Source organism: Corticium candelabrum, chromosome 5 (assembly GCF_963422355.1).
Source record: "Corticium candelabrum chromosome 5, ooCorCand1.1, whole genome shotgun sequence".
Classification (NCBI taxonomy): domain Eukaryota; kingdom Metazoa; phylum Porifera; class Homoscleromorpha; order Homosclerophorida; family Plakinidae; genus Corticium; species Corticium candelabrum.
Window position 1 is genome coordinate 415233 of NC_085089.1, and position 17562 is coordinate 432794.

Below are 17562 nucleotides of genomic sequence, written 5' to 3' on the forward strand. Positions count from 1 at the left end.
ATTTATTATTAATTATTAATCTTTGTTGCTAAATTCCTTGTTGTACTGGCATATCTAATCTAACACATTGGATTCGTTGCCTGTGCTTTATCCAATTGGAAAATGAAACATTTTTATCTAATTTTATTCACACATATAATATTACTGACTTTGCTGATTGACGTAGTTTGGGCTGTCTAGACAACCAAATAAGTTCAACATTACTACACGGACTGTCAGTCATGCTTGCTTGCTTCGCTCGGCAAGCTTAGGCGCATGCGTAGTTTGTGTAATGACAACAAGTCAAAACGAGCAGACTGAAAGACCGAAAACGAGAGGATATGGCGGATTAGTGACACTGGGGATTGTTGGAAGCGCCGCTGTAGCTATTAATGTGCTCGCTGTCCCATTTCTGACACCAGCAGTCAGAAAGCTAGGAATACCCTACGTCCCTGCCACACACAGACAACTGGTATGCATTCTATCTCGTCTGAAGAAAAACAGTAAGCGGCAACACTCTTCAATGGTAGACCTTGGCAGTGGTGATGGTCGAATCGTAATTGCTGCTGCAAAGAGAGGATTCCAGGCGATGGGCATTGAATTGAACTTGTGGTTGGTGTTATTTTCACGAGCCAGAGCGATCTTACAAGGCGTTAGTCATCTGGCAACGTTTAAAAGACAAGATATGTGGAAGGCTGATTTGTCTAAGTTTGACAATGTTGTGGTGTTTGGAGTTGATGAGGTTATGGGTCTGATGGAGGAGAAAGTTAAGTCTGATGTATGTCCAGGCACTAGAGTCATTGTGTCTCGCTTTAGACTTCCAAATACTAATCACAAGGAGCAGATAGAGACTGGCAGTGGAACTGTGTGGGTTTATGAGTTGTAGCAAATTTGGTAGCAAAACAAACACCAATCAAAATGTTAATTTTATTGGATTGATGAGTTCTTATTTTGCAAAGATATTTCTATTGTAGCTGCAAGTAATTTCATGATTTTGTCTAGACAAATTTGTCACAATTATGAAAACATTGAAATAACTAACCAGGAACAAATGTTGACCACTGATGTAGAATAAGGTATCATGCAAAGACTAAGCTGTTGGAAAGACCAATGTGATATATAGTGAAATCCTGTCAACTTGAATGGCAGTCTTTTTAGGTGCGACAGAAATATATCATTCATTCGTTCATAATTATATATTTGAGAGATATTGCCATCACAACAGATAAATGTCTAAAATAAACTAACCAGGGCCAAGAGCCCCTACTACGATTTAGCTAAAACCAAAAAATTGTCCAGCTGGCAGGCTAACAGTTTCCTGGCCAATTCATTCAATCTGCACCAAGGCCAAACTTTTTTTAGATCATCAAACATACCGTAATACCCTTGTGATAGAGATGTACACGAAATACTATTTTATAGCAGTTCTGATGTTTTCAGTCCATCCACGCTAGCGTCTTCAGAAAACCCGGAATACAACTTTGACAACAGGTTCCTAGAAACACCGTAGTAGACACATCATTTAGAGGTCATGGTCGTGCATTCGGATACCAACTTGTTATTCAATTAGGTTAATTAGCTACTCTGACCTGAAAGACAAGCAACGTGAGTAGATCAACCTAAGGACCGCTGAAACTTCTGGAGGAGCAGCTGGATTTCGCCAAAAGTTTAGTGTTGACCACTAATTGGATTAATTAACCTAACCCCAGTAGGTGTGACTACTGTACTTGCATATTTGATCCTCCTTCACAGCAGACCCGGATAAGATTTGCTGTACCAACAATCGCAGTTTGAATGCCCACTCTAAGCAAGCGAATATGAGGTTGACCATAATACAGTCTTTTATTATTCTAGTCTATCTTTCTTCGTTTCTCTAGTCAAGAGTTCAGTATCGTACACGCCAAAGCATCCGTCATGATTTACGACGACAAGATGAAGAAATGGGTGCCGTCTGGCGGCATGAACGGCTTTGCTAAAGTTCACATCTATCAGCATTCCACTAACGGCACGTTCAGGATTGTTGGCCGTCTGCTACAGGATCACTCGGTGAGAAGCGCGGTGTAGCGTAGGCCACACCTTTAGACTTTCTCATCAACTTTCTCTCTACTGTTTATGCTGCACAACTGCTGTGTAGTGAGTTGTCTACATGTGTGTCGTTCAGTTTTCCTGCTTTCGTTCGTGTCGCGTCGTACGTGTACCTAGGTGTGTTGTGTGCGTGTGTTTGCAGTTTAGATAGCGTCTTACCTCCGCGACGATAAGTCATGCTCGTTTCGTGCTGCCGTGCAGTTTATCGTTTGTGCATGATGGCACGTGTGTTTATTTCCTTATTCTTTACTTCCTCAAGGTTGTCATCAACACGGCATTGGTGAAAGGCTTACGATACAATGTAGCAACACCGACATTTCACCAGTGGCGTGACCAACGGCAGGTCTATGGTCTCAACTTTGCTGCTAAGGCAGAGGCGGAGGAGTTTGGTAAAGCGGCTTCGGCAGCTTTAGAGCAACTAGCTTCTGGTCAAGTGGCTCCTCCACCTCAAGTGACTGGAAATCTGGAGAGGAACCAGAGAGAGAGAGAAGAAATCGACAGGAAACAGAGAGAGGTGGACGAGCAGAGACGACGAGAAGTTGAAATGGTAAAACAGAGACAAGAAGAGATGAGACAAAGAGAAGACGAGCAAAGGAGGTTGGAGATTGAGGCGGAGCAGAAGAGACAGGAAGAGCTACGTAGACAACGTGAAGCAGAAGAAAAAGCAAGACAGGAGAGAATAGAAAGAGAACGAATAGAGAGACAAAGACAGGTGAGTTGGATTGTTGTTGAGATTATCGATAATGATTTAGATCCTAAGGTCTGAAAAAAGGTGGATACCAGATTGGTAGAGTCTAATATCAATTATGGACACTCTCTAATATCAGACAGGGGGGGCGTACAGAAACCAGACAAACATTTTTTGTATCTAAGGCATAAGCGAAATAAACGCAAAATTTATGTTTTAAATAATGTCTAACTGTTATACATGCATGGGTAAGAAAGAGTGAGAAATTGGCTAGTAGTTTGCACATGTGACATTTAACTTAATAAATTAACACCTCTCTAAAACAGATTTATTTTAAATAGTACCGATGTGGAGACATTACGAGTCTTGTGAGCTAACTCTCTCTAGAAGAATGATTTGTTCCACTAGCATATAGCTTATTAAGTATTGTAATATGAGCAATAGCATGCAGACTTCACGTACATTAAGTAACATACTAATGCAGTGAGTAGATATGCACACACACGCATGCATGCACACACACACACACACACACACACACACACAAACACACACACACACACCACACGCACACACACACACACACACACACACACACACACGAGAAAAGGTAAACGCATGCATACCTATATTACTTGCAACTCATGCCAATACTGCAAAAATACAATAGCGTATACCAACTAATTTTTCAGTTTATATTTGTTTTTGCACCAAATGACTTAGCTAAGTAAAGAAAACAAACACGAACAACATATGGTATCCAGTAACTAGTTAGTATACTCATGCATCAGTCACTAGGAAAAACCTAAAACTTTCTAACTCTAGCTACAGACGACATTTTATCAACTTATTGGACTCGTGTTTGCTGCCTTAATTAATGTGTTGTCGTACGAGTTTATAATCTACATTAGCTTTAAAATTCTTCACTTTCTTGAGAACTAAGAAATGCGAGTTTTTCAAATCTGTGTCGTCAAATTTCTTAGGTGGCTTTATTTTTCTTGTTGGTCTTCTCTTTGCGTATTCCTGTAGTTGCTCGTTTTTTACTCTTGCTTCAGGGGAGCCGCCAAACTGTTCCGCTGCATGGTTTTTGTCTAGGCTAGCTTTTGGGGGTGGCTGATCTTTTTCCGCTGCTTGTGATGATCTGCAGTCTTTGCCTTACACTTTGACTGGACATTGCCTTTCTTCTTCAAAGCAGGCTCTCTGCACTTTCATTCTCGCATTTTTTCGCCTTTTCTTCCAGAAGCTGAATGTTCTCAGCACTCGTCAGCACTCTAGCATCTACAGATCGTGAAACAGGAAGCTTGGGTTTATGTGGCAGGGAAGGTATTTGTAGCAGTGTTGGCAAGCGGGAGCAATCAAGAAGTCGGTCGTGATGTGGTACCGCTTTGCCTTGAAGTTTTAGCGACGGTAACCGACCAGGTGTTTGCAATTCGTTTTCTTTCAACCATTTGTTGTATTTCTGATCGTGTGTGAGATCATATCCATTCTCATGCCGTTCTCTAAACAGCCTTTCTTCTCCTATTGAAAAAGATGTGGCCTCATGTCTGGAAAAATTGCCGGCCTCTACTAACGCATTAGAGTCTTCGAAAGACTTGTTGCAGCTCTCTTTGCGCATCTGTCGATGACTTGTGACTTCATGATGTTTTGACTGTCTAGATGGGGTTGGAGTGATCAACAGAACATAGGCGAAGCTTACTTTTCTTCCTAGAAAGGACTCTTTTATAAGACTTGACTGAACTGTAGCTGTAGCTGCTGTTTTATCAAAGGGATAAACACCTGTAACTCGAAAGCCTGCGGTGATGTTCTCTATTGTCATTGCCTGAGACCAAGCAGTTGCAAAAACTGAAGAAAAGGTGTTTCTTGTCACAAAATTTCCTGTGCGCATAGTGAATAAACGACATTCCTCTTTCCAATGGACTTTTAGAGAGCCAAAGGCGCTACGGTCGAGAGGTTGCAATAAGTGTTTTGTGTTGGGAGGAAGATAGAAAACAAGAATGTCTTTTCAGCTGCCATACGAATCATTGTCAGATTAAAATGGCTTGAGTGGCCGTCCAACAAGATAAGTAAAGGTCTCACAGCAGGAGCGTACATCAAGAAATGACGGCTGAACCACGCCTCAAGTGTCCCTGTGTCAATCCAATCTTTCTCTGTCAGTCCATACATTGCACCGGGTACCTCCCCAATGGTCCACTGGGGATTTAGTCCTTTTCGGTCAAATATGACAAGAGGGGCATCGCAAAACCAGCTGCATTAGTACATGCTAGTACGGTTATTTGACTCTTGTCTCCAGAGGTAGCAACGAACGTGTGCTTTTCTTTTCTACCAGCAACAATCTTTTCTGCTTTTTGATCAAGAGGCATTCCAGTCTTGTCAGTATTAAAACTTTGCATGGGTTTGTTCATCAGATCATTTTCCAGTAAGGTAGTTTCAAGCAGATCGTAATACCGATCCATTACGTTCATGTCAGTGGCTGCTAGCCTAGCGCGAGACAAAGACTTGCCTGTTTTGATGGCCAACTTCTCTTGGTGACGGTGACGGAACCTATCCCACCATCCCAAAGACAGTTGCTGATGAAATCCTTTTGCTTCCACCATAGCTGTGGCCAATGCTACCGTCTGAAACAAACAACAATATATATCGTGCTGATATAGGGTTTATCGGCGTAGATGGTTGTACTCCCTGATTTACATGTAAAACATGCACGTTTGTTATTTAATTAACTTAAATCAAATAGTAAGTAATCCATTCTTTAACAGTACACTTTACTATACAGGTAGCTAATGCTAGAATTGGTGGCAATTTGAGAACAGATCAATAGCGGCTATCTAGACGTTCGTCAGCAAGTGGCAACAATTAAAACTTTTATAATCTCTAGCATCTTTTCAGAACAATTTGCGAAACTTCATGACCCATCTCAGCTTTTGAACTCTAAATTCAAAAATAATTAAATGCGTCGTGATTGCTCACTGGTTTGCATATATACATACCATACATTCTTTACACGTGACGTATATATAGTGATCCTTTTAACTCAAGGTAAACGAAGTCTTACTGTGTTAATTAATTCTATTTTATAGTCCCTGTTCATTTAATAATAAGCCTCGCCCAGGAGCTCTGTATCTCTAGACTTCGTCCAGTGGCACTGCAGAACGTCACTCTAGAGTCTTTCAATTTATACGTAAAGCATAATAAATTATTTTAGTAGAATGTATTGTTACATTGTATTTTATACCTCTCTAGCAGACTTTCCAAAGCCTACTTGAGCACAACCAACCACGAAATCCGCAATTGCTTCCTCTTCAAAGTCATTCAAGAGTTGGTTCGGGTCCTTGATTGGTTCCCACGATAACTCTTCCTCTTGCATAGTCTCCCAAGGTTGACTTGGAGATTCCGTACTGCTCTGCCACTGACTGCACCAAATTTCTTTCGCGAACCTCCTTCAACGCAGTCTCTAGTCTATCAACGTGCTTTCCCCACGACATTTAGTGTTGAGGTCGTTGAGTACGAGTCGACAGCATTCGTGGACTCTTCATCAACAGTGTCTGAGATTGCCCTCGTACTCTAGGCGAATGAATTATTCTTGAAGAAAGCAGTAGCTTACTCAAATTATCATCATGTCTCAGCATAATGCTCTAGAGTACGTGGCCGTCTGCAACAAATGAATGAATCTACAGGTGCTAAAATGAGAGTGTTTACAAACATTCTCTATAGCCCTCCCTCATCCGCTATTTGAATACACTTCAACCAGTTTCTAAAATATGATTTATGCAATCGTGGCTGTCTATTTCGCGCCTGTAATGAGCCTATGTGCATCTTAGGAGTCATTTCAAGATCTACTTTTCTCTTCAAATACTTCTTTTGTTTGATACGGAGACGAGTCAAAGACTTTCCATGCTCAGCTGGCAATTAGTAGACGTCTGCAGTCAACCTTAACACAATTCATCATGGTTCTCGCCTCTAGTGCACTCGCATCAAGCAAAATCGAGTGTCCGATATTAGAGAACAAGACCCGCCCCTCTTCTTCAGCTTCCTGAAGAGAAACGTGCAAAGCTGCCGATCTGTTGTTATCACTGCGAGTAGCAGAGATATGTACCTATTATGTCAAGGTGCAGACAGTGAACTGTGGTACTGTCGAAAGGAGAAACCAGCGGCTGTCTGATATTTGATGGGTATGTCCGATATACGGGAAAAGTAGCGGAAGTTCTATTTTGTTATCATGAACAGCAATACGTCAAGTGATCAAACTGAATCTAGCACATCGTGTTACCGTGTGACTACTCTCTACATTTATGCCTTAGATACAAGAAATCTTCGTCTGGTTTTCATACGCCAGTGTCCGATATTGGGGAGTGTCCGATAATTGATATAAGACTCTAGTTAATATGTATTAATTGTTGTTGCTGTGGACTGTGAGAGTGTCTCTCTTGGGTTGTGTTTGATTTGGCTATTTCAATCATTTCAGAATACTAGGAATACCCAATAATGCTCCAATTTGCATTCCGGAATGACTGGTTTACTATTCTGAGTAAAGTATCCTGTTGACAGTTTAGGCTGTTTATTGGTTTACTAGAGATGTGAGAATGACAGGAATATACATTGGTTTTAATTAGCTACTGCCATTTTATAGCTGCTGTTGAAATGGTGTGACTCTCATATGTCATGAAAGCCAACAACTTGAGTAGTTTTGTAGGCAGTGATTCATGAGAAGAGCAACAGTACTCAGAATCTCTTGATCCATGATTATTACTGCACAAGTGTCGCATACATATGCTTAAATTAGCTTGTATCTGCAGGGTACAATCTTAAAGCAGACTTTTAGTCTGAATTGTTTTCCTTGGGTAAATATGAATAAACAAACAAACAAACAAGCCTTCTAAGTGAACCCCACCTTATATGCCAGAATGTGGTTTAGGTGGAATGAGCATTCGATTTGGAATGATTATTCTCTCTATTTGGGAATAGATGCAATTATGAATAGGAAAATCAAATGCACCCCTGATGTGTGTGTGCGTGTGTGTGTGTGTGTATGCGTGTGTGTGCATGTGTGTGTGCGTGTGTGTGTGTGTGTGTGTGTGTGTGTGTGTGTGTGTGTGTGTGTGTGTGATTTGGCAGCTGTTGTTCTGATTTGATTTTTTGAAGTCTATCTTAGTCTTAATTTATATTTCCTGTACCTCAACAAATGCAGGACGTGGCTAGTCTTGCATAGTCAGACTCTCTTTCCATATTTGTCTCGACTACTTGGGACGAGTACATGTGAGGGGTTTGGCTATGCGAGACTAGGACGTGGTCACATCTATTAATGTTAAACATTGTATAACTACCAGGTAATAAGACTGTTGTTCAACTGCAGTGAACTGATCGTTGCAGTGTTGGTATATATTGCCTTGCTTGTCATTACAGTACTAGTGGTTTAATTAATTAATAAAGGTTGAATCGAAATGAGACAGTCATAAAGTCTTATCTGCGTGGTGGTTTTCTTATGTTCATGTGTGTGTGTGTGTGTTTGTGTTTATGTTAGGTTGAGGTAGAAAGAGCACTAGAACAGGAACGGGAGCTAGAGAAATTACAACGTGAAATGGAACAGCAAGAAGCAGATTTGGCACGGCAGGCACAATTGCTCCAAGAAAACTCGATGGCTCAGCAGGTAGCACAAGTTGAACGAAGATCAAATAGAGGAGCTCCACCTCCTGCACCTCAGAGAATGTCATCTGTTCCTCCTGAAGATCAAGTTCAACGAGAGTTGTCTCCGCCTGCTACTGTAAGGATAGATGCATTTTACTAATGTAGAGGGTTATAATATAGATGTGTGTACTGTATAATGGTGCAGGCTCCTCCTCCTCCTCCACCAGCAGGTCCTCCAATTCCACCGGCTGGACCTCCACCACCACCAGCTTTACCAATAGTTAATGTGCAGTCACGAACATCAGGTTGTTCTGCTATGGATTTCGTAATGTTCTTTGATAACGTGTTATTGTGACTTTGATCTTACGTGTTTTTGGCTGTGTGTCCGTCTGTACAGGTGATTGTTTTTCATGTATCTTATCATACATTGTATACAACTAGATGTATACGTGTTGTGCTTCCTTTATATGTTTTTCTGTTTCTTTATTAGGTTATCATTTGCTTGTGTGTTTTTGTATGATTAACAGTTTTAGTCAGTTTCCAATTATAAATTCACTCTTATGAAGAGTGTAGGGGCTAGGTTGGTACTTGTTTCAACGCAGAGTTTGCCGCCTGGCAGAAGTCACTTTTTTTAGAAATACAGTATGATTCACTGTAACATTTTACTGTTTTTACGTACTCCACAGATTTTATATTTGTCCAATAAACCGAAGAAATTTATGTTTTGAGAAGTGGAAATTACGTCTTCTATATAATAGACAATTGGTTGAGATAAATCAGTTTTAGTTCAAGGGAATAGGGTAGTCATCGTCAACAGTGAATCCATACATTTTAGACACATTCCTAAGTACATAATTATAGTTGCAAAGGCTCTAACCCTGTATGCAAACAATAATTCAATTGAACGTTTTTGTGTCAAATACTCATTTTATGATTCTTATAGTCTAATTGTATTGCATATGCAAAAAATTTTGTTGGTAAAAAAGGGCGGGGTTCCTTCACAATGCCATGGGACTGATACGTAGAATCAGTGGCAGATCTAGACTGGAGAAAAGGGTAGTGTATATACTATACAGCTTTGGTCTGCACGTGTACTTATAATCTACAACTTTTATGACCTCGCCTACAAATGATGGGGCTATAGTCCGGTCTAACCCATGCCACGCTATGCCCCTGAGAAGCATACTACTGAAGACATAATGAATTGGCATCTCAGTTAGTTGTGTGTCTAGTTTACTTGATTGATCTGAACTGTCAATTTTACTTTATTTGCGTCATGGATTAAATATTGTTTTAATGATTAATTATGCTAATTTTGCTCCAGCATCTACAGGGGGTTCATCTCTTGGTGCTGCATTAGCAGGTGTTCAACTCAAATCACAAGTATGTGCGACAGTTGTTTCTTTTCTTTTCTTTTTTTTGCAATTGTATATGCTTTAGAGTGATAGTGCACCTGGATCCACTTCTGGTGGTGGTTCCTTGAGTGTTATGGATGAAATGGCAGCAAAACTCGCTAAACGGTGTTGCACTAGTTTCTTTTGTGAATCAAATAGTGATCGCGATTAGCATTTGTTAAATTGTATTTGTAGAAGAGCAAAGGATAGCAATGCACTATCTCAAGATGTAAGTTGGACAGTTAGTTAATTAATGTATTGATTGTTTGTAGCTATTATTATATATGTTAGGTTGCTGACAGTTCTGCTAGGCAAACAAGCCCTCGACCTGCTGCATCTTCACAAGCAGGAGATTCAGGTGATTTTTAATGGGTTTAATTAAGGAACTTTAGACTTCAAGTTTGATTTTAATTTTGAAACTCATGAGTAAGCGTCAAAGGGTTTCATTACAAGTGATTCTAGAACTAAGAACACATGCTAGGAATGTGTGTGTGTGTGTGTGTGTGTGTGTGTGTGTTTGTGGAAATGTGTTTGTGCGTTTGTGCATGGTATCTTCACATTCTACTGTATAAAGGATTTCACTTAATTCTGCAGTGGCAGCAAAGTGAAAGTGGGGGACCAGATATTTCGTACACCGTGGACAAGTTGAGAAGCTACAGTTTTTAAAATTTGTTACTGTTACTCACTTGCCAACAGTCTTATACAAACACATAGTGACAGAAATGCACATTAGCTACAGTAGGTGCGCAGAAAGCAGAGAGACTGATTACATTATAGTGTAAGTTGTTAGCAGCTGTTACTTTTGACATGAGCCACTTTAGTTAATTAAGGTATTTAGATTTCTCATTTGCCCAGTTGATGTCAACACATCCTATGATTTTTTATGATAGAAAGCAGTATTGATGTCTGCTATTTTGCTTGCTTATTACACAGCTCCTGTTGTCCTTCTTATTGAGTCTGATTTTATTGTTTGCATGGTGAAGGGAGCCACAGTGTCTGAAGTGAGATGGGGTTATAATTAGGTATAAAAATAGAAATTGTGGGGTGTGTATGCCGACCACAGAAAGACTCCACCTTGGCAGTCAATTATTATTGCAAGCTCTGCAGGTTTCAGCTGCCATACTACTTGATTTCAATTTTTCACCAGTTTAGCTGTCACTGAACATTTACTTCTGTTTGTAATGTCACATATTCCCAGACTTCCAGCTAACCAGAGTTAACTCATATCATGTATCTGGCTTTCAGTTAGACTACTACGTTTTTCTTTTGCAGATTTGTCTGCTCTTCTGGCTAAACGTCGTTTGGCTTCTGAGAGGGAGACTCCTGGTGATACAAATACAACTCCTGCTGAAACTTCTGCACCTTCTGGCATTGCTTCTCAGAAACTCGGACCTGGAACTTTTCCTAAACCAGGAGGGTAAGAACAAGCAAGTGACTGTTATAGTTTTGACTGTACACACAAACAGGATGTTCGACTCCAGGAAGCCAAAGCAAGGTAAAACAGAAGAGACCACAGAAAAATTGTCATCAGACCAGCTGCAACGTTTCAAATCAGTGAGTTCGTTTTTTCAGTTTCTGTAGTATTTGTGAAGAGTGTGCGTGTTGTAGGAGTTGTTGAGCGAATTTAGGAAAGAGCTAGAGGCTTTCAAGTCTGATATTGTATCAGGTATGTTGACGTCTACTAATACCGGCAAAGTCTTGACGTTAGTGTAACCACATGTGGTATGTTGACAGCTGTGCGGCGTGAAATTTCTAATGCACTGAACAAGTAACCATTTGCGGTTTGACATGAAGCTCCGCTCTCACTGCTACTGAAGATATGACGTTTAGTTATTGTGTTGGTTGATATATGTATCTTCCTACTTTACAACATCTAAAGTTGTAATTAACTGCGAAGTGGTTTCTTGATGCAATCTGTGCGTCTTGCTGTAGTGTTTATTGCGGTTTCAGCTCAGCTATTAAATGAATGAGACAATCGGACGTTACGTACTGGCAGACATGACTATCTAGACTGAGGTTGCACCTTTACTGTGTCGATGATGTCAAAGTCAAGCGCTTATACGGGAGAGTTGCATTGTCTTTCAATTATTCTCTAGCAACTCACTGTAGCAGTCACTGACAGGCCTAGGTACAGGTTGCGATGATGATGAGGCTCACACGTGTGTACACCGTTCTTTTCTTTGTTTTCGTTGCGATTGAGACAGCTGTAAGCCTGTCTGGTCAACCAGCAGCCGTCTGTGTTACTACCGTAAGGTGCGCCAGCCATTACGCCGCTTTAATTTGAAACCACATTTAGTGTAACGAGCAAACTAAACGAGTAGGCTGTTACAGTTTAGGGGGGGTTGTTCGAGCGCCTCTTTCATTCTATCGCGTAGGTGGTAACATTTTGCGTCGGTGTTCGTGGGTACTAATTGTAGCAGGAGCTGCGGCAACTCTACCATTCCTGAACGCCAAGTAGCGTGAAGCTTGTGTGACTAGTACTGTGCGTAAACAATAGAGTCGTTGTCTTAATTAGTGATAATCTATTGCAGGAACACTATCACTAAGAGAAGCACTGCAGCAAGATCCTACACGGAGAGCTACACTACAGATTGTTTTAACTTGTGGTCATGGTGGAAATGCTCTAGGACAAGGTATATTCATCTTTTCTGACTGTCTCTGTGTCTGTCTAGCATACATATAATCTATTCTAACTAATTTATTAGAACTCGGTATGCGACAGCATACTACACATCCTATTCTACAGGAGTGAAGAAAGTTCAGTACTGCTGTCAGGGTTACACACGAAAGGGTGACAGTTGCATTGGTACAACAACATTAGAGATGATCTTGCGTGATTAAATATTCATGAGGTGCTTCATTTCCAACAGCTCTGTGTTCTCCAACTTGTAGAAATGGAGGAACTTGCGTCAAACCTAATCAGTGCAAATGTGCTTCAGGATGGACAGGAAAGGACTGCAATACACGTCTGTAACTTTTACTAATAAGTGATCTCATGAGAATGTCGTTACCATTGGATTTGTTTTGCAGCAATTTGTTCACCTAAATGCAAAAGTAATGGAGGCAAATGTTATACACCCTACAAGTGCACCTGCCCAGCTGGAATGACCGGTCCAACCTGTTCTCAAGGTGCTTTAGTTCTTCTATTTGTGACTTGTGGAATTATGATGGTTTGTATGTGTGTGTGTGCAGATGTAGATGAGTGTGAAACTTCAAACATATGCCACCAAACCTGCATAAACTCTCACAGAAGTTTTCGTTGTGGATGCAAGTCTGGTTATGACTTACTCCCTAACCGCTTCTCCTGCACTAAAAGATGTCCTAAAGGTTGTGTGAATGGAAGCTGCCATCGTATTAGCAAAGGCAGCGGCAGTTCACTGAGTCACCATTTTCAGTATGAATGTAGATGTAGGGCTGGATGGAGTGGCGTTGCCTGTAACATACCTGTCTGCCTTGGTGGCTGCTCTCATGGTCGATGTGTGTCTCCAAACACGTGTCTGTGTGAAAAGGGATGGGAAGGAGTGTCTTGTAGTGCGCCAGTGTGCCCGGGTGGTTGTGTAAATGGAATTTGTATTAGACCAGAGAAATGCTTGTGTGAGAAAGGATACAACGGTAGCCAATGTCATGCTCCCATTTGTCTAAAAACACAATGCTATCATGGAGTCTGCACTGCACCTGAAACTTGTACTTGCAAACCAGGATGGCAAGATGTGGAGTGTAACCTACCAGTTTGTAAGGAAGCCTGTCAGAATGGAGGAAGGTGTATCTTACCCAACACATGCGAGTGTGATAACAGCAAATGGACTGGACAATATTGTGAGACACCTATCTGCCAGCAGCAGTGTTTAAATGGAGGAACTTGTACGGCACCTGGAGTTTGCTCTTGTCCTGATGCCTTTGCTGGAAACTTATGCCAGATTGCTATGTGTACTGATCTACCAGCTGTACTCGGCAGCAAGTGGAGCTGCATAGTGTCCAATAATAGTCGCAGTTGTAGCCTGACTTGCAGTGATGGGTATGACTTTGTATATCCTGCTAATGCCAACAATCTGTATTCCTGTGATAGCAATGGAAGGTGGGATGAAACGGTCGTCAATCAACGATCACGTGAGCTACCTGTTTGTGGCAAAGTCGAACCTGTGGCACTCATTAGCATAGTGAGTTTGGAATTTGAATATCAAGGTGTTTGTGAAAATTTGACACAAAGCAATCGCAATCAACTGGAAGAAACAACTACTCGTCAGGTGATGAATGCTCTGTGCAGTCGAGTAGACTGCATGCATACAGACATCACAACAAAGCTCCAACAGTGTAAAAGTGCACCAAGTGATGCCTTCCTTTCAAAGAGATCAGTGATGCAAACAAGAGGACTTGACATTACGTTCACTATCAGAGTAAATGTCAGTCATATTAGCACATTGACACATTGTACACCGGAATGTCAACAAAATATCAGCCAGATGTATACAACTATGAGGGAAAATGTAGTCACCCTTATCCGTGTACTCGAAGATCCATCAGTGTCATTGTCTCAACTGAGCTATAGTCCTAGATCAGCACATATTTCTGATGCCGAGCTTTATTGTCCAGCAAACTGGTATGTTGCTGTAGGTACCAGTTGCATTATATGTCCTCCAGGAAGCTATAAGCATCGAAAATGTCACAGATGTGCAAAAGACACGTATCAAGACCACGCCAATCAGACCAGCTGTAAGCCGTGCCCACCAGGAACAGGTACACTTAGAAAGAGTTCCTTTTTGCTTTCTCATTGTGTGGATCAATGTATCATAAATCCCAGTGGGCCCGGCTGTGATTCACATGTTCGTAATAACAACGGAAATCATCAGATCAGTACCACAGTAAAATCAACAACACAACCTACAACCAACAACCTCCTTCCATATCTTTGCTATCCACCAAATCATGGAATACTATCTGAGCCCTGGAGGAAAGTATCAGTGGAGACAGATAGAAACAATATTCGAGACGATAACACAAAGAAAGGTGGGAACTTTCGTAATGGTTGGTATCGTTTCAGTGATGACATTGGGGGCAAAATGCCAGAGTCTTGTCCTCCCACAGATAGATGTGGAACAACTGTTACGGGATGGCTGAATGGAACTCATCCTTCTACTCTTGGAGAGATGGTGGCAAGAAAAGTTTGTTTTCATTTCTTTGAAAATTGCTGTGCGGAACAGACAGCAACAGTGAAGGTAATCAATTGTGGAAGTTACTACGTGTATCACCTACCAGACAGTCTCTGGTTTCCTGGTGGTTACTGTGGGGATGCCTAACTCATACAAGGCAAACTGATAAAACACTAGTATCACATGACAGAAGTAGTAGCAAGACTGCAGTAGACAGAAAGAAATGCATTGTTTCACTGTGACGAGAGGTAGAGTAAAAAAATACATGACAGTCTTAACAGTTTGTCCTAATTACACAAGCTCCTAGTAACTTGGCCAAGTCACCATCACTACTTAGTAAATTGTAATTGCCTTACATGCGTGCACTCACGGTGAGTCCAGGACACTGAAAATATCATCTATTGTATCGCTGCTCATGCCACACTTAGTTGTCTCTGGTAGACATTCAACTTCCTTGTTATGACCATCAATGGTCTCAACAGTCTTTCCACTCTCACAGTCTTTGTGACAATATTGTATAGGCTTGAAGTCTTTCTTAGATGATTGACGTTTACGTTTGGAAACTGGTATAGCATGTTCACCTCTTCGTTTATTGCTTGCTGAACCTTTCTGCTTCATAGTCCTTTTTCTTCTTTTGTCATTATCACTGTCAATTGTCCAGTCTATTGCAATAGGCTCTGCCAAATAGGTATGTGACAGCAAATTAGATAAAGTATTAAGAACTAAGCAAACAAGCTTGTAAATACCTCCTATATCAACTTTAGCAGTATCACTGCACACGTCTTCCTCTGAGTGTCGCTCCCTACTCCAATCCCTTTCTGTCAAATGCATTTCAGCAAACATGACATCATGATCAACAGTTGCATGTAAGACCAAGGGTGACCTTAAACACCAACACATTCTCATTTCAAAATCTTATTAAGTTAACAACAAAACCATTTCTTGTTTACATTATTATCTGCTGTGAGTCTTCATGAGTGACAGTTGGAGCTCCAGAAGCCTGTCTGATGACAATCTTACAACAAATGCATAAATTTAAGCTTGAAAATGGCAAGTGAAGATACCACAGTGCACTAACATCTAGTTGTTGCGCCATTTTTCTCACTGCTCTTTCAATTTCATTCACCTTGAGAAGAATAAAACGAAGACAAATCCTTGAACAGCACAATGATATTAACTAACTGTGCTACAATATATGACAAGTCATGAACTGACCATATGCGACTGATTGCAGCGACCATAGTCAATGTAAATGGTACAAACCAAGCCATTGAAAGTTGCCGAGCAATTCCACTAACACATTACACAAAACACAGCAGAAAGTGCACATGACAACTGTTGGACATTTAGGTCTATGGCAAAATGAAATACCAGTATGCGTCTTGACAAAAACTGATTGCCTTGTACAAAACATGTTTGTCAACATAACTCTAACTATGTAATGCACTGTTGATTACATGTTTGATCAGCTCGGCGTATGATGTAAAGTCAGCTAAAACTTTAGTCAAGTTTTCTTCTGTGATATCAGAATCTGACTTGTTAACAAGATGTCTGCAACAAATTTAAGACATAAATATTAGGAATACCAAATTTGCATGTTGATTTGCCTGTTCCATTGTCTGCTTAATTAATTATTACTTGAATGACTGTCCTCAATAGTTTTGTCATGCACGTCAGTCAATCCGTCTGTCTGTCTGTGTGTATGTGTCTCTGTCTGTCTGTCTGCCGGCCTGTTTGGGTCTGTCTGTCTGTTTGGGTTTGTCTGTCTGTCTGTCTGTCTGTCTGTCTGTCTGTCTGCTGTCTGTCTGTCTATCTGTCTGTCAATACATATATTTTCAAACATTGAACTATTATAACCATCTAAGCAAAGCAACTAAATACTACCCAAGCCAATAGTGCTTGGTTCTACCTACGACTATTTATGTTTATTTGGCTGTCTCTTGAAACAATCTTCTGTCTGTCTGTCTGTCTGTCTGTCAGTCAGCCAGTCCACCTGTTTGTAAATTTAAAACTACGTATTTATTATACAGTTGTTACTTGATCATTTGTTTTAGAAGTTTGTTGATGGTGTCAATAGCTGGTGAGTCAGAAACTCTCTTGGCCAATTTATGAAGCTACAAAATAAGCAAAGTTGAAGAACAAACCTAGCTAACACGTCTACAATAACCCTAGCTAATGCATATGCACACCTCTGGAAATTCACTAGACATAGCCTATTCATTAATTAATCAAAACAACGAATGCTAATTGCATTGTCGTGATGGGACAAACCGAATACTGAGCGTAGTTGTAACACAACCTCTACAAGGTATAATTGACTCAATCAGACATGCTATGCTAGATCTAGAGCATACAGACCTTCTGTAACTTTTGAAATTCCTTTTCTCTGCGGTGTTGATTCTTGTTTCTATACAACAGCCGCCCCATTATTTTTATCTCCAACCGAAGACACTGGTTGTTGACCCTCTTCAGGTAAGACACATGTTTTGATGCCATGTTAAGAAGCCTCGTACTTCAGCCTTTTGTGCGCGCTAAATTTGTTTGCTAAATTTACTATTTTACCACAAGTCTGTTATACAAGATAAACAATGAATTAAAGTGCTGCTATGTAACAACTGAAGTTCAAGATGGTGCTTGCTCAACATGG

At 40.7% G+C, this 17562-nt stretch overlaps 4 protein-coding genes across 4 annotated transcripts; 3 read left to right on the plus strand and 1 right to left on the minus strand.

The window, feature by feature from the left end:
• Nucleotides 1–271: 271 nt before the first annotated feature.
• LOC134180199 (ATP synthase subunit C lysine N-methyltransferase-like) lies at nt 272–1103 on the plus strand. Its single transcript, XM_062647298.1, has one exon. The coding sequence runs from the start codon at nt 272–274 to the stop codon at nt 863–865; it is 594 nt and encodes a 197-aa protein (XP_062503282.1). The 3' UTR covers nt 866–1103.
• Nucleotides 1104–1659: 556 nt separating this feature from the next.
• Nucleotides 1660–11753, plus strand: LOC134180111 (protein enabled homolog). Its single transcript, XM_062647197.1, has 13 exons — nt 1660–1801; nt 1857–2025; nt 2324–2776; nt 8271–8510; nt 8580–8679; nt 9699–9757; nt 9815–9894; nt 9964–9997; nt 10060–10126; nt 11041–11185; nt 11250–11322; nt 11377–11434; nt 11503–11753. Exons 1-13 carry the CDS (start codon nt 1797–1799, stop codon nt 11538–11540), a joined length of 1521 nt encoding a protein of 506 aa, XP_062503181.1. The 5' UTR covers nt 1660–1796; the 3' UTR covers nt 11541–11753.
• A 113-nt stretch (nt 11754–11866) lies between these two features.
• Nucleotides 11867–15214, plus strand: LOC134180109 (signal peptide, CUB and EGF-like domain-containing protein 3). The gene is made up of 6 exons (XM_062647195.1): nt 11867–12021; nt 12300–12401; nt 12474–12574; nt 12639–12734; nt 12799–12897; nt 12961–15214. Exons 1-6 carry the CDS (start codon nt 11909–11911, stop codon nt 15060–15062), a joined length of 2613 nt encoding a protein of 870 aa, XP_062503179.1. The 5' UTR covers nt 11867–11908; the 3' UTR covers nt 15063–15214.
• A 67-nt stretch (nt 15215–15281) lies between these two features.
• On the minus strand, nt 15282–17549 carry LOC134180112 (uncharacterized). The gene is made up of 9 exons (XM_062647198.1): nt 17274–17549; nt 16953–17029; nt 16373–16466; nt 16287–16315; nt 16131–16208; nt 15994–16069; nt 15866–15930; nt 15662–15798; nt 15282–15592 (listed from the first exon to the last, which is right to left on the minus strand). Exons 1-9 carry the CDS (start codon nt 17409–17411, stop codon nt 15282–15284), a joined length of 1005 nt encoding a protein of 334 aa, XP_062503182.1. The 5' UTR covers nt 17412–17549.
• Nucleotides 17550–17562: the final 13 nt, after the last annotated feature.